This window comes from Lichenostomus cassidix, chromosome 13 (assembly GCF_008360975.1).
Source record: "Lichenostomus cassidix isolate B80296 chromosome 13, HeHo_3.0, whole genome shotgun sequence".
Classification (NCBI taxonomy): Eukaryota; Metazoa; Chordata; class Aves; order Passeriformes; family Meliphagidae; genus Lichenostomus; species Lichenostomus cassidix.
The window spans coordinates 17738181-17754274 of NC_139494.1; the positions used below are offsets into that span (position 1 = coordinate 17738181).

The following is a 16094-nucleotide window of genomic DNA, read 5'->3' on the forward strand; positions in this document are numbered from 1 at the left end:
AGCTGGAGCAAGCCTTCCCACCCTTCCTGAGTCCCTCTTCTCAACCCTGGCAGCAGCACCTGGGAAGTTTCCAAAAACAAACATGTGTCTTTCTTCTGTAGGTGCCAGTGGAGACTCCTGGCAGCTCCAGGCGTGGGAAGGGTGTAAAAGGCATGCTCATTCCATCCTGCAGGGAGCAAAGTGCAAATCCTGTTACGTGTGAACCTTCTCCTTGCAGAAGCCCCCTCTGTACTTTTCCACTGGGAGAGCTCCCGGGGATTTCCCTCTCCCTGCCTTGGCTGGGTGATTTCCTGCTGCCTTAGGAAGCAGTTGTGTGAAGGCAGCCGGGACTGAGCTGGGCAGGATTAGCCACAGGGCTGTCAGCAGTGATACTGGGAAAACAGCTTTAATGCTTGGAGAAAGTTGCCAACTCTCTTATCCCATGGGGAAAGCAAAACACTCGGACTGCGGTGTGGTTATCTCTTGGCTGTTGGTGTCTGAGAGGAGGAAATGGCCTTTGCGTGCACACACATTTTCCACCGGTGCTTGGACAGGGGAAAACCCACGGAATTTTGTGCTTTGAGTGAAGAAATGCACGGGGGAGTGAACATTGTGTCTTCCTCACACCAGCAGTGCTGGCAGCCGCATGGTGCATCCAGGGTTGGTGGCCTGGCAGTGCCCAGGGCTGTCTGAGTGTGCCAGGTTACAGGGCTGGTTTGAAAAGCCAATCCTGGAGCCACTCAGGTCATTGTGAGTAAGAACTTAATAGGATCCAGATCTCGGAGAGAATCTGCAGCTCGGGAAGCAATAAACCTGTGCTACTGCCTGCCCTTGGCGGGACAGGAGCACGGCAGAGGTGCCATCTCTCGGGGGGCAATGTCACTGTGTGTCACCATTTGCCACTGCCCCGTGGCTCTGGGCCTGAGCTCTGTGTGGCTCTCATGGTGTCTGAGGTTTCATCTCCTGTAGGGTATTTTGGGGGGTGCTGACAGGGACCCCACACAGCCCTGTCCCTGGGGTGGGTGCAGAAGGACAGCACTCAGCCAGGGGTCCCTCAGACAGGTCCTTCTGTGGGTATTTCTCAGCTGAGATCATGTGCCTGCCTGCATCCTGCTGCTGGGGGACTTTCCCATTTGTAACATACCCGTTTTCCCTGCTCCTGCTCTCACAGACCTGTCGGCTGCCCAGCGCAAGTTCGCAGATTCCCTCAACGAGTTCAAATTCCGCTGCATAGGTGACGCTGAGACAGATGATGAGATCTGCATAGGTGAGTCCTGGAGCTACACCCCGAGCCCTGAGCAGGACACAGCAGGGAAACACACATGAGGACACCATGGGGCCCAGGACTTTGTCTGGGTGCTCTCTGGAAATTGCACATTCCGCCTGGTTCAACATCAGCAAACCCTTCCTCAGGGAATCAGTTGTTGCTTCTTGCCTAAATCTGTCCCTGCCAGATAGGAAAGGGAAAAGATTGCCTGTATCTGAAACCATCTCAGTTATCTGGATGTTTTGCACTGGAGAGCAGGATCTGGAGGTGATTGTGGCTGGATACACTACAAGGGGCTGTGCTCTGAAGCAGAGGAGCAGCAGCCTCACTGCTGGCTGCAGGAGCACAGCATCCTGTGCTGGAGGGAATCAGCAGTGCTGAGCCTGGCAAAGCTCCCTGAACTGATCCTGCCTCCACCACGGAGCTTCTCCTGGCACAGGGCAACAGCTTCAGCCTCTTCCCTCTCTGTTCTCCTGCTCCTGCCCCAGCTGAACTTTTAGAGCTTATTGTGCACATCGTCTGGAGCCACGAGAGCAAAGGAGCTTTAGCCCTGATTGAACTTTGCTAGTTTATTTGTGCCCAGTCTCTCGGCAGAAATAGCTCCTCCTCCAGGTCTCCCTGGTGCTGTGCCTGTGCTGGGGAGCTGCCCCTTGTGTGCTGGGCATGGCTGTGCAGGTTGATGACTGACCCTTGGGTAGGGCAGGTTTGAGGAGAGGATTTTGCCCTCTGGAGGAGGAAACATGGTCCTGGGGATGCTCTGCTGCCAGTTGCTTCTGCAGGTGGCAGGAAGCTTTCTAGGGAGAGAGCAAAGATAATGAAAAAAAGCCCAAACCACCCCCAGACAAAACCCCTCTGTTCAGTTTCTCTCTTTAAAAATAGAATGTTAAATGCTGACTGTGTGCCTTCCAGCCAAGTCTCTGCAGGAGTTCGCCACGGTGCTGCGGAACCTGGAAGACGAGAGGATGCGCATGGTATGACCCCATCTGTCCTGGGAGCAGGGCTGGGGACACTGCAGGCACCACGGTGACAGTGACTGCCAGCCCCAGTGCTCCTTCCCTTGCCCGTGCTGGAGCTGCAGGGAGGAGAGGGTGGGGAAACACATCAGGAATGGAGTCTTGCAGTTGGAAAGTGGCTGCTGGTGCTCTGGGGGCTCCCAGGTTTGCAGGGATGGAGGGGTGAGGCCTGTGGGTGTCTGTGGGCTGGGGGAAGGTTCCTATGGAAAAGGCTGTGGAGCAGCACAGCTGAGCTGTGCCTGTCTCTGCCCCCAGATCGAGAATGCCAGCGAGGTGCTGATCACGCCGCTGGAGAAGTTTCGTAAGGAGCAGATTGGGGCTGCCAAGGTAAGCCAGCCACTGTCCCCAGGAGCTGGCACACTGCAGGGATGGGCACGGGCATGGCAGGAGGTGGTGTGCTGCTGTGGGATTGACATAGGGATGATCCAGCTCCTGGGAAGTGCCTCAGTTCCGAGTTCACCCACAACCCAGTAACATGCCAAGGGCGAAGAATCACATGCCAGCTGAAGTGAACTTTTTTCCTTATTCCAAGGAAGAATTAGGATTTTCTTGGGGAGGTCCCCAATCACCTGATCCTCCTGGCCTGTGCTTCCCACCTTGAAGGGTCACTGGGGCTGCATGGCAACTCGGACACTTCTGGCAGGACGGGGAAGCGCCGGTGTGGCTGAGGGAGCTGTGAGACAGCCTGGCCCCCCCTCTTTCTTTCCTGCCTTTGTTCTGAAATGAAAACCACTGTCTGCGGCTCCCCTGTTGTTATAACAACCTGCTGCTGCCTGCAAGCAGCTCATGCCAGCGCCTGGGGCTGTGTTTGCATGGCAGCACTGCCCAGCCTGGCCATGCTGCCCAGCCTCGTGTGGCTGAAAACAAAACACAGAGAGGAGCCCTCCAGAGTGGAGCTGGTTATGAGCAGCTGCTGGCATGGATTTGGTCCTGGCATGTTGGTATGGCCAGGCTGGGATGAGAGGTGCAAAGCAAAGTGAAGTTGACATCCTTAGTGCTCCTGCTACAAACAGCAGAGTAACTGTGTCCTGGTCCTGTGTGACACAGAGGAGAAGCCCTTGCAAGGGGTGGGATGTGAAATTGTGACAATGTTCTGGTTAGAAAGCATTTTCCTCGCTCTATTGTTCTTGGACCTGGATCTGGATGTTTCACCAAGCACTGGGCCCCAGGAATAGAGGAGGGGTTCCCTCCAGCCTTGGGTTTTGGCAGCATAAGCTGCTTTCCTGTTGCTGCCTGATGCTGGCAGATAAAAGCAGCCTCACCTGCTTCCAGCTGCTGCTCCCAGCTCCTGTCTGATGTCAGATCCCACCTGGCACTGCCATCCTGCCCGGTGCCATAGGGATGCTGTCACAGCTGCTCCAGTGCCCTTGTGTTCAGTGTCACACTTTGTATTCTGTTTTCTAGGATGCCAAAAAGAAATACGACAAGGAGACTGAGAAATACTGTGGTGTCCTAGAAAAGCACTTAAACTTGTCTTCCAAGAAGAAAGAATCCCAGCTTCAGGAGGTGAGAGCAAGCTCTGAGTTTCCATGTCTGGCTGGGACTGTGGAGAGCTTTTTGAATGCCTCACACAGCTTATAACAATGGTTCTCCTGGCTGTAAACTAATTTTTTCCCTCATTCTGGCTGCGGGTGCTGGGTTTTCCCCTTTTCCTGTAATGAAAGGGGATGGAGCTGTTTTGATGAGTAAATCAGAGAGATCCCGAAATGGATAGCAATCAAAAAGGAGAGAAGGTTTGTAATTAAAGAGTGTAACAGAAAGGAACTGGTTCTGCTGCAGGCTTCCTGTGTGCCAGCAAAAGTCATGGATGTCTGGTCTCCTTCTCTGCAAGTGGCTGCTCTGCTTTGTGCTCCAGGGGAGGAGGGATCAGGCTTAGTGCCTCAAACTCTTTAAGAGCCATCAGTGACTCAGGGCTGGTGAGCTGTGGTGACAAGTGCTCCTACTGGATGAGTGCACCGAGTTTTCAACCACTTCTTTCAAGTCTGGAATTCCCTGTGCTGGCCCAGAGCTGGGTTGGTCCTGCAGGATGTGTGTCCTTGCCTTTGGGCATGGGGCTGGTGTGCTGCTGATCCCTTACTGGGGGCACTGGTGGGCACAGGACTCCTGTACCCAGGGGCTGGGATGGTGCCCAGCAGAGCTGGGGACTCGAGAGCAGGAATACCTGTGGCACAGGTAATCATCTTGCAGCACATCTGGGCTGAGGAGGGCTCAGAATCCAGGCAGATGTGCCTGCAGGCCAGCCTTGTCCTTGGGCTTTTAAAATAAATTCCCCTGTAGAAGCACCCATGTGTCCCAGGGGATGGTGGCATTCAAATGACCCTCTGAGCCCTTGGCTTAGTCTGTATTTGGGACTCTGATGTGGCCTATGGGAGTGAAAGGAATTCTGACTGTGGAGGGAAGGATCCATTTGTGGTTGTCAGTGTGCAGGGTGGCTTGTGGAGTTGTGATCCTGAGCCTTGGGCAGAGCATGGCCCTGTGGGGCTGCCTGGAGATGCCAGGTGGGGTACAGGTGGGCTGCAGTGTGGGATAGGTGCAGGATGCAGGATGGGATGCTTTGTGGGATCCTGTTTGGGATCCTGTTTGGGATCCTGTTTGGGCTGCATTCGGGCTGCTGGGCGCTGTGCAGGTGCGTGGGAGCAGCGCTGGCTGCTGGTGCCATCTGGTGGCATCTCCCAGCCCAGACACTGACCGAGCTGCTGCTGTGAGGCAGGAGGAGCTGCAGCCCGCTGGAAGCAGCTCCCAGTTCAGTGCTGTGTGGAGCCTGTTCCCCAGTCCCTGTTCCCCAGTGCCACTGGGAAGGGTTTGCAGGGCTCAGACCCCAGCGAGGGAGGGATGCCTTTGACAGAGAATTCAGTGTGGGGTTGTGAAACGTGGCTGTGGCATCCCTGGTGAGTGGGAGTGCTTTCCAGGAAGGGGAGAATTGCCTTTTCTTGTCAAGTTCTTAGTGATTTCCCATTTATCTTGCCTCTGCTGCATATTTTCTACCCAGCTGTTGGGGAGGTGAGAATGTGACTCACCCAACTCATTTTTCTCATGTGTTCATGTGGATCAGATTTATGTTTCTTGCTGTGCCATCTGTGCAGCTGGGGCTGGGTTTGCTCTGCAGGGCCATGTTCCCATCAGACCCAGGGGTGCTCTGGTTGGTCCTGAGCTCTGTTTCCTCTCCAACCCTCTGCAGGCAGACAGCCAGGTGGATCTGGTCCGGCAGCACTTCTACGAGGTCTCCCTGGAATATGTCTTCAAGGTGCAGGAGGTCCAGGAGAGGAAGATGTTTGAGTTTGTGGAACCTGTAAGTGAGCTCTCAATCCTGCTCAGCCTGCACAGAACTGGGGATGGTGTGATAAACAGGGAGCCTGGGGGGTCCCAGCTTCACCCCACAGCCCCTCTCACAGATGGGGTTTGACAGGGGGAGGCACTGTGGGAGCCTCAGGGCATGGAGCCATTGGCTCAGTGACCAGATGTGTGCTGAAGATGTTTCCATATCTGGTTTTTTATTGTGGGGACAGTCCATCGGGGAGGGATGAGCTGAAGGGCCTGAGAAATTAAAAGCAAACTGCTTTTGTCTGGGGAAAACCCCCCAGATTTTAATCAATGTTCACCAAGGAAAGAGAGTGCAGGAGTGACAGAAGGTCTGGCTCTCTACTGACCATCTCCAATTGTGTTTTCCCAATGCAGCTGCTGGCCTTTCTGCAGAGTCTGTTCACATTCTACCACCATGGCTATGAGCTTGCAAAGGATTTCAGCGATTTCAAGACAGAGCTGACAATCAGCATCCAGAATGTGAGTGTGCCTGGGGTGTCCCTGTGCCTGTCACTGTCTGACAGAGCCAGCTCACCTTCAACCTTAAAGATCATCTTATTCCACCCCTGCCATGGCAGGGACAGCCACTGTCCCACGGCTGCTCCAAGCCCCAGTGTCCAGCCTGGCCTTGGACACTGCAAGGGATCCAGGGGCACCACAGCTTCTCTGGGCACTCTGTGCCAGGGCCTGCCCACTCTCCCAGGGAATATTCCTTCCTAATATCCAATCTAAACCTCTTCTCTTTTAGTTTAAACCCATTCCCCTTGTTTTATCACTATCTGCCCCTGTAAAAAATCATTCTCCCTCTTCTTGTAAGCCCCCTGAAAGCACTGGAAGGCCTTGCCAATTGTTGTGATATTTTTCCTTTAGCTTCAATCCAGGCCCAGGAAGCAAACCTGCCCTGTGGCTGACACTGGGCTGCCCAGTCCCACTTCCCACATGGCTGTAGGGATCCAGCCCCACCCCACCTGCTGGGTTTCCTGCACTGGAGAAAACATTCCTGTTTTAATTTGCAGACAAGAAACCGCTTTGAAGGAACAAGGTCAGAGGTTGAAGCTTTGATGAAGAAGATGAAGGAAAACCCTCATGAGCACAAAAACATCAGCCCCTACACCATGGAGGGATATCTCTACGTGCAGGAGAAGCGTAGGTGTTGGGGTGGGGAGTGTGGGGAGGGGAATGTGCTGGATGGGGGCCTGGGGAAGGGGATTGGCAGGACAGGGGCTGATTCAGCAGGTACAGAACCCCTGGAAAAGAGGGATTGTCCCAATGAGTGGGGTGTGAGGGTGGGAATGTGGGAGCCAGGGAGAATCACTGCCAGTGCCTCATACAAGAATTTCCCCTGAATAGGAGTTGATAACACTTAACCCAGCAGGAAACTGTAGGTGCAGCAGTCTGGCATGTGAAATGATGGTTAAACAGAGCAGGTTCCAATGTGAGGGCACTGAAACTGTTCAGGGAATAAACCCTGTATTTGCTCTGCAGGTCACTTTGGCACTTCCTGGGTGAAGCATTACTGCACCTACCAGAGGGAATCGAAGCGCATCACCATGGTGCCCTTTGACCAGAAGTCAGGAGGAAAAGGGGTGAGTGAGAGCAGGACTGTGTCCTGCCAGGGAGCATGTGGCACTGCTGGCTGCAGGCTCTCCCTGGGCTCAAACTGTGTCACCTCTTTGGCAAGGTGACACAAATGCAGTGAAGTGGGTCACAATCACTCCAGGCTGAGTGGCTGCTGCATGGGGAATTAACCTGGCACCTTGTTGGAGAAAGAAATGACAGAAAACTCCCCAGAGCCCACAGATCTTTGCCAGCCACATGCAGCCACCATGCTGCAGTCCAGGGGTGCCTGCAGTCCCTCCTTCCTGCTCCAAGGCGTGGACAAGAGAACCTGTTCATTATTTTATTCCTTTACCTGTGACTTGTCCAAGGCCAGGTTGGATGGGGATTGGAACAGCCTGGTCAAGTAAAAGTGTCCTTGCCCATGGCAGGGGAGTGGAGTAAGATGAGCTCTAAGTTCCCTTCTCACCCAAAAAATTCTCTGAGTCTCTGATGATCCTATGACTTGCCCAGTGAAGTTGTTTTGTTTTGGACAAAGCCACAGGAGAGCCTGGAGCTCCCCAGGGCTGTATGCAGGGCTGGCTTTGCTCCTCCATACAGCAGGAACAATAGACTCCTCCACAATTCCCAGCTGGGACAGTTTGCAAACACAATCCCCTTGCTGGGGAGTGCCTGGGGCAGCTGGACAGGCTCCTGCATGGCTTCCTGCTGGCACGGGGAGCTGGCTGTGGGCAGGGAAGCTTCTAAAATTCATTTCCTCTTGCCTTGGAGCATCTTCATAACAGCTCAGCATTAACCTATCCCAGCCCTGTAATCATCAGTGGCTGTGCTGTGTTTCATCTGCTCTCTTCCCATTCCAGGGCTTCCCCTGCACCCAGGGGCGTGGGAGCTGCTGGCAGCACCCAGAGCTGGAGCTGGTGCCTCTCTCCAGGGCTGTGCTTGCACTTGTGGCTTGCAGCACCCTGGCTGTGCTGGGGCAGCTCTGGCCAGGCTCCAGGGCCTGTCTGTCAGTGACCACCATGGACACTGAGCATGGAGCAGCCTGGGGGCTTGGGGCTGCACTGCTGGGAAGTTGGGGTCTGGCTGGAGCAGGGTCAGGGTGCTGCAGGAGGAGACCCATCACCCGTGACCTTGGGCTGGGGGCTGAGCTGGGTATTGGTGGGTTTGGAGCAAAGGATTCCCTGAATTCCATGCAGGGAGCTGGGCAGAATGGGAGCAGCCCTGGGCCAGCAGTGGGCCACGCTGGGGAGGAGCAGGTGGCCACTGGGGGTAAAGCCCTGCAGGGAGCTCTCAGGTGTGTCTTCCTGGCTCTGTTCTGGGTCCCTTGTCAGGGACACGAGGGCTATCAGTGGGTTAAAAACCATGGAAGCACATGAGAGCAGTCAGGTAGGAATTGGGGCTTCTCCCCCAAAATGTGGCAAGTTCAGAGCCCCACCAGAAGAGCATCTGCAGCAGTGCCTGCAACGTGGGCAACAAACAGGAGAGGCTGGAAGCCACAGTGCAGCAGGAAAACTGCTGCCATCACGGGGACATGGTGGGATGACTAGGACTCTCTGATAGGAGGTGTTTTGGCTGTCTGGAGCTGAATGATGGTGGCAGTGGGGAGGAGTGTTTATGGATGAGAATCAGGGAGTCACCCTCCCTGGAGGGGTTTAATGGATGTGTGGTTGTGGCACGTGAGGACATGGATTAGTTCTGGGGAACTTCAGGACTCTGTGGTCTTAGAGGTCTTTTCCAATCTAAGTGATTCTAAATATGTTTCCTGGAAAAATGGTTATGTCAGGGAACAGGGTGGTCAGCCAGGGTGTCATCAGGAACAGCACAGAGAGCCCAGGGAAGTGTCTGTCTCCAGGAACTCCTTCAGAATTCAATTTCTCTTAAGTCATCAGTGGAATTTCACAGTGGCAGGAGAAGTGTCTGTGCTGGCAGGGGCTGAGGCAGGATTTCCTCCAGCAGAGGACAGCAGTGCACACGGATCCTGCTGGATCTCTGCTGCTCAATCCCGTGGAAATCCAGCTCAACTTGGATGCAGGGAGGCATTCTCTGGATGGGAGAATGGTTTTGTCATTGCCTTGTTGGATAATAAACATTTTAAGACATGTTTGCTCCTGTTAAGAGTCCTTGTGTGCAGAATGCTGCCAAAAACACAGCATGGAGTGCAAACTGCCAGCAGATCTATGGAGTGTTGTTCAGACATGGAAAATAAAGCTGATTTTGCCCAAAAGTTGTTGTCCAGCACTCCCTGTCCACATGAAGAATGGGTTGTGTGGTGCTTAATGCACAGATTGAATAACTGTGGACATCCTGAAGGGAAGGCTTCTCCTGGAAGGTTTTGGCCTAACCAAGGGTGAAAAGACAAATCCTCATGTCAGAGGTATAAATAGATGTTTTTAGCTGGGTGATGTTGCCAGATCTCCCCAGGTTTGAACTCACTCACTGACAGCAGTGGGTGCTGAGGACTCTGTGGCTGTTGGTTGTCCTTGGCCTCAGCTGTGATTTGGTCTCTTCTCAGGGGGAGGATGAAGCTGTGACCCTGAAGTCCTGCACACGGCGGAAAACAGACTCCATCGAGAAGAGGTTCTGCTTTGACGTGGAGGCTGTGGATCGGTGAGTGCCCAGAGGAAGCTGCTGGGGCTGTGGGGACTGTACAGGCAAGGGCTGTGCTCCTGCACTTGGCTTTGGGGCAGCTCCTGAGCAGCTTCTGTGTTTCATTCCTTCACTCCCACCCTCTGTGAGTGGAAAGCATTAATCCATTAATCACACCTCTCCCAGCCAGGTGCTCTCCGTGTATTTGAGGTGCTTTGCTTTACAAGGTGCTGAGTTTGCTCGAGTTTCTCTGACTTTGAGGGTGTTTTGGCACTTCTGCAGCCTCTGGCCACACAAGGTGAGAGATCACCAGCCTGCAGAAGGTGCTCTGGGGGTGTTCTGGCAGGGATGTGGTATCTCCCTCCAGCACTGGGTATGTGTTGGAATCGTGTCAGCTTTTCTGCTGGAGTGGCTGTTGCTGGTTCACCATGGGTGGGTGATAATGGACTTCTGGCTCGTTGCCTCCAGGCACTTTGACTCCCTTTTCCCGAAGAAGTAAAACACTTCTGCTGTGACTTATCACATAGCAGCTGGACCAGAGGTGTGTGTGGGTTTGGTCTGTGGCACCCAGAGTGAGAGCTGTTACCAGATCAGTTAGCATCATGCATGGCTTACACGGATAAACAGGAAAGCCAGGCTGGTGTTGCTATTCCAAGAGGAATTAGTCACTGCCTCGGATCTCCCTGGCTGCAGGAAGTTCATATGGTTCACAAAAACCTGCTCCAAAGGCACTCAGTGTGTTCTCCCCATTGTGTGCCTGTCTGTGGTCCAGCTGTCCTCCCCTCTGCAGGGATTCCCAGGAGGCCTTGGAAAAACCCAAATTCATGAAAATCTGAGTGTTGGATAATGCTGGAATAACCCATGGTGCCTCTCCCTGTCCAGCCTGTGCTGTGGCAGCATTTTGGTGCCAGCCTGTGGCAGGGAGGCGTTGGGGTGATGGAGCTCTGCCTGTGTTGGCTGAGGGATGAGATAACCTCCCACTCTCTGGAGCTCTGCTTTTCTCCAGAAAGCTGCAGTATTTCTGCTGACATGGGAATTTTTTTTTTCGCTGTGCCCTGAGGATATTTTTTTTATTATGTGAAAATCAAACTGAAAGTGTGAGAAGGAGAATGGAGCCACAATAATTTTCTTTAGCGTGTTCAGAGGCAGCTGAAGCTTCCCTTGATGTTTGGAGCCTGGAAGGCATGGGATCAAGAGCTGCTCCAGGAATCTGCCTGCTCCATGGAAATCACGGCAGGGGAGTAGCAGAGGAAGGGGAGATTGGAGGAATTTCTCCTTTCATGTGCACATTCCTGCTGCAGGGATTTGCCTTTGTCCAAGAGGGCAGGAGAGCAGGACACCTGAAGGAAAAGGCTGTTTATTTCCCAATATTCAGGCAGCTCTGCATTCTCTTGGTACCAGAATTTGTCATTAGATATCTAAAATATTGGGTATTCCCAAGATAAACTTCAGAGGAAGAGGAAACAATAGGTGTTGCCATGTCTGAAGGAGGCTGTGATGTGCCCAGCCTGTCTCCCTCTCCCTGGGGTACCATCAGGTGCTGCTGGCAGTGCCGGGGTGTGCTGGAGATCACCTTCACCTCGCCCAGCTCTGGGCTTGGGCTCTTCTACAGCACAGCCTGGAGGTGGCAGCCTCGGCCGGTGCTTCCCCAGTGACACTGCCATTGCACAGAAATGGGCTTTTGGCAGCCTTGCAACACGGGGCTGGAGTTTAGCAACAACACCCTGAATAGCACCAGCTAAGAGCTGTTCCTTCCTAGGTGGGAAAAAAAAAGTGGGTTTTTCTCCTGTAAAGATGATTTAGCACAACTGAGCTGAAAATCTGGAGCCTGAGCTGTTATTACAGCATTGCTTCCTTGTCACAGAATCCCAGAATAGTTTCTGTTGGACCTTAAAGTTCATCTCATCCCTCCCCCTGTCATTTGCAGGAACACCTTCCACTAGATCAGGCTGCTCCAACCTGGCCTTGGCATTGGCAAATAGTTCTGATGCTCAGTGTAGCAAGTTAGAGGTATTGTATTGCTTTGTTACAGCAAAATTGACTCCAGAATGGTGTTCTAGTGTCTGGGTGAAATACACCCCCAGTGTGATGGATACTGTGTTTTACTGTTAATGCTCTTTTTTCATTAACTAAACTTGTTTGTAGTGTCTGCACATTAAATCAGTTTGTAAACAAGGTGAACAGGGATGACAGCCAGTGTCTTACAAAATGAGCCTGGGGAGGAGGAGTATCTCATTTGACTGATGACAAAGGCTTTGTCATTTAGGATAATGTAGGTCATTGCTCTGGGCCAGAAGCAAAGTGCTTCTGCGTGCCAGCTGGCTTTTATGGGAGCAGGAGGTTTGCAAAGGCAGGGCTTGGTCTCCTGGTGGGTCACAAGGACAGGGAACTCTGCAGGTGCCACCACTGCCTTGGACTCTGCCTGGGTGCCCCCGGGGTGACTGGCAGCACCCGTGGTGTGCAGTGGAATTGTAGGACCATAGAACTGAGTCCCTGAGGTGGGACAAGACCTTCCAGCCCATCGAGTCCAGCCTGTGCCCAATGCCCACCTTGTCCCCAGCCCAGAGCACTCAATGCCACCTCCAGCCCTTCCCTGGACACCTGCAGGGATGGGGACTGCAAACCTCCCTGGGCAGCTCCTGCCAAGGCCTGAGCACCCTTTCCATGGAGAAATTCTTCCTGAAAGCATTGGCCCAGTGGCTGGGTGGTTGGCATGGGGTGGGTGAGCTGTCAGGCCCAAGCTGAATGCTCCCCTGGCCAGATGGCTTTCCCTAGGAGAGCTGCTGGCCTTGCTCTGGGAATGCTTTTGGCAGCTCCATGGCTCTGGCTGGGGCAGGACCTGCTCCCTGCTACCCTGTGCTGGGGCTGGGTGACCTCAGCCCTGCCGGTGTCCCCTCAGTGCCTCTCAGTGCAGTTCAACCTGTCCCTGTTCCTCTGCCGGTGTCGCCTTTCCAGTGACCTTTAAAACAAAGCCTTGGGGTTGGCACAGGGGGTGAGGGATGGCTTTGTCACAGGGAGGGATGAGGCTCCTTCCCCTCGGTGGCCATGGGACCCACGGTGGCCCTGCAGAAGGTGCTGGTGGCTGTGCTGATGGTGCTTTGAGCTCTGTGTGCTCACCGAGACTTTCTGAGCTCAGGATCACAGTCTCCCCCTTACTGCCATCTTTGCTTGTCAACATTTTGGGGTCACATCTGGCTGCTGATGCCTGTGGCCATGGGGTCCTGTCTGCTCTGCTCAGGCTGGGACTGGGAACATCTCTGCACTCTGCTCTGCTCAGCCCTCAGCCCCTGTTATTAATGCACTCTTTGTGTGTTTTCATCAGCAGTTTAGATTGTCTCGCTGTGATAAGCTGCTACAGCAGTTGGAAGTTCTTATCTGTTTCTATTGCTTTCCTTATTTGTTTGTTTTCCTGGAAGAAGGAAAAGCTATTGCACTTTCTCATTTTCTCAGCGTGCTTAGTCACAGCTCCTTAAGGCCAGGCCATTTGTCACAAAAGCTGAGATATTGAGAAAATTCAAATTTCCTGTGTGGTCTCATATGGAAAAACCTTCCATTTTTAGATTGTAGCATATTGAAAATATACTTTCTTATTAAGTGTTTGCCATGTTCTGATCTGGTCTCACCCTCCTACACTCCATTTAGAAATGGATTTCTTCTGATGCCAAAATGTCCCTTTCCCCTCCTTGTGTCCCATAAAAAGTCAAAGGGGTTTGGTGCCTGCAGGTGGAAATGTGGGATGCAGCACCTAGGAGGGAACCAGCAGGTCCTTGATCTTGTTTGCCACACCAGCTCCCGTTTGTGCATGTTGGGTGACAGATCAGGAGGGTGTCCTGCTGTCCCCATGGCATGGCCCTGGGCTGGCTCCACATGGCTCCACGTGCATCCCACCTTGGGAGGAGGTGGGAGCTGCCCCACAGCAAAATCTGTATTTGCTGATTATTCATTTTATAAGTATATAAGTATTCATTTTATAAGTATTAATCGGTATTTTATACAGGTTAATTTTATAAGTAATTATCTGTATAAATAAACCCCACTATTGGGGGTAGTTTGTTGAGTGAGGGACAAAGACAGCTCCATTTTGCTTATCTTTGGGGAAAGGGAGTCAGAGCAGGGTCTTTGCCATGGCTGGACCATTGAGATAGCCCCAGCCTGCCGAGCACACCGTGCAGGTGGAGGATCCCTGGATGCTCCGTGGGTTTGGTGCTGTTTGCAGTGTTTCCAGCAGGGCTGATGCAGTGCCAGCCGCCCGACCTGGCTGGGAGCACGTGGAGCCCCGTGGGCATCTCAGCCACATCCATAATGAATGAGGCGTAATGTGTGGGTGCATTTTAAATTTATCGCAGCCAGGAAGATGGTTCTGCTCAGGAAAGTGATGCAATGGGTGCCCTGGCAAATAAACACTGGGGGAGGAAATGCAGAGCTATTTGCAATGGAAATTGGGTTTGATTCAGTTTCACAGCCCCTCCCCTCATGCTGTTAAAGAAGTTTGACTTTGAAGTGAAGCCGGAGGAGTTGTTATCTGCTCAGAGGCAGAACAAACATTTTGCTGTTATCACCTCTTAGCCCTGTGCTGAGGGAACCTGGCACTCCAGATACCAGCACTGCCACTCTGGGACCGAGCTCTGCTGGGAGTCCAGTGCCCAACATACTGTGAATGGGGGGTTAAAATGTCTGTTTTAATGTCGTGGCTAAAGAGACAGAAATCCCAGTCCTTCCTTTCCCGTGTGTCCCCAGCTGAGATAGAGCCCTTCCAGGATATCTGTGCCTTCAGCAGCAGCTTGGCTTAAACTCACACCCCAGCCCTGCCTTGAGTGACCACTGCAGCTCCCAGGTACCAGGGACTGCTCTTGAGTCACTGTGTACCAGCACAACAAGGAGCTTTGTGCAGTGTTTTGAACACATTTGCTGCTGGATGTGGAGCGTTTTCCCTCTCAGATGGGGTGATGGTTAAGTGGTTTCCTCTTCCCTTCGAAGTGAGTAAACTTCCAAACCACTAAGCTGGTGAGTATTGACTGACTCACCAATGGGATTAGCAGAGATCAAGCACATTATGTCTGGTTTTCTTGGACCTGGGCACGGCTTGCACTGGTGGGACAGTGCTGAGCTGCCGTGTGTGTGCTGAAAGCTGGGCTGCTTGCATGGGGAGTGCAGTTAGGAGAAGGGTTAATCCTCAGAGCCCTGCCTGTGCGTGCCACAGAGCAGCACAAGATGGGCCAAGCCCACCTCTTGAGAGCCCCTGCCAAAGTTTACTGTTCTTCCAGGCCCTTATCAAGGACCAAAGGGCATCTGCAGAGTGTTGGTGCAGCTCACGTTTTCCTGCTGAATCAACCTTGGGAAGTTCACGTTAGAAATCCCCCCTCTCCCCAGGCTTTATCAGGTTTTGAGGGCTGAGTACTGAGCAGAGCCTGCGTGCTCTGTGGAACACTGTGGAACACTCTGCAGGCGGCTGGCAGCTCCTGAGGCTTAATCACCCTTCCCACCTTGTGCCCCAGCAGTGTTCTGACTGCTGTGCCATCCCAGAGCCCTGAGCTCTGCTGTGGGTGGCAAGAGCAGCATCACAGGTTCCCTGCTGTCACAGCTGCCGTGTTTGAAACCCCCCCGAGCAGAGAGCACCAGCAGCCCCCCTGCTTCTCCCCGTTGCCAGGGAATCTGCTCGCCGTGCTGCGCTGGGAAGAGCTGCTGTGCTCTGCTGGTGTGTCTGGGAGCAGCTGGGGAGGGACAGGGACAGGGACAGGTCTGTGTGACCGAGCCCGGGGGCTCTGCCTGGCTGTGGCCACCCTTGGGAGCAGCAGACAGCCCAAAGACATGAGGCTGAGGAGGTGCAGGGTGAGCCAGCTGTGTGTGTTGGGATCCAGGCTGGAGATGGAAATCTTGGGAGCTCACAGCCCTCCCTGCCGTAAGACAGCAGCCCCTGGTTGGGATCACAGCTCCCTCCCTCCCTCCGTGTCCCCCTGTGCAAACACAGACCGTGCCTGAGGCTGTGCAAACACTCCATCATGTTAAATCCATCCCCACCTTGCTGGTCACGCTTAACACAGCAGGTAATTGAGCTTTGGCTCCCTGCATGGGAAGGATGATCCAGGAGTGGACTTGGTGTCCACTGAGGGGTGTGGAGGTGGCGTTGGCCCTCGGGCAGGGGTGGTGCCAATGCTGTCCCCTGTTCCTGTGCTGTGCAGCACTCGGGCCTGTCTTTCCCCCTCTCATTATGGTAAATGAGCAGTCACAGGGCTGCTTGTTGGAGGCTGGACTGACAGGGCAGCTCAGGGCTGTTGTGTGTGTGACACTGCTGGGGGCAGGACCAGCACCCTGGGACACCCTGGGACTCCTGCAGTGCCCTCCCTGTGAGGCTGCTGGAGGGGGACACGACCTAGCAATGTGTCACTGCCGCA

At 53.6% G+C, this 16094-nt stretch overlaps 1 protein-coding gene across 3 annotated transcripts in view; it reads left to right on the plus strand.

The window, feature by feature from the left end:
• Positions 1-16094, plus strand: part of ARHGAP26 (Rho GTPase activating protein 26) — a 98715-nt gene that overhangs the window by 16323 nt on the left and 66298 nt on the right. For all 3 annotated transcript variants that reach the window (XM_085074079.1, XM_085074080.1, XM_085074077.1), the window contains exons 2-10: positions 1151-1246; positions 2156-2217; positions 2515-2586; positions 3664-3765; positions 5438-5548; positions 5935-6039; positions 6576-6705; positions 7045-7145; positions 9629-9723. In XM_085074079.1, coding sequence (XP_084930205.1) covers positions 1151-1246; positions 2156-2217; positions 2515-2586; positions 3664-3765; positions 5438-5548; positions 5935-6039; positions 6576-6705; positions 7045-7145; positions 9629-9723 — 874 coding nt within the window. The remainder of the gene's footprint in view (positions 1-1150; positions 1247-2155; positions 2218-2514; positions 2587-3663; positions 3766-5437; positions 5549-5934; positions 6040-6575; positions 6706-7044; positions 7146-9628; positions 9724-16094) is intronic.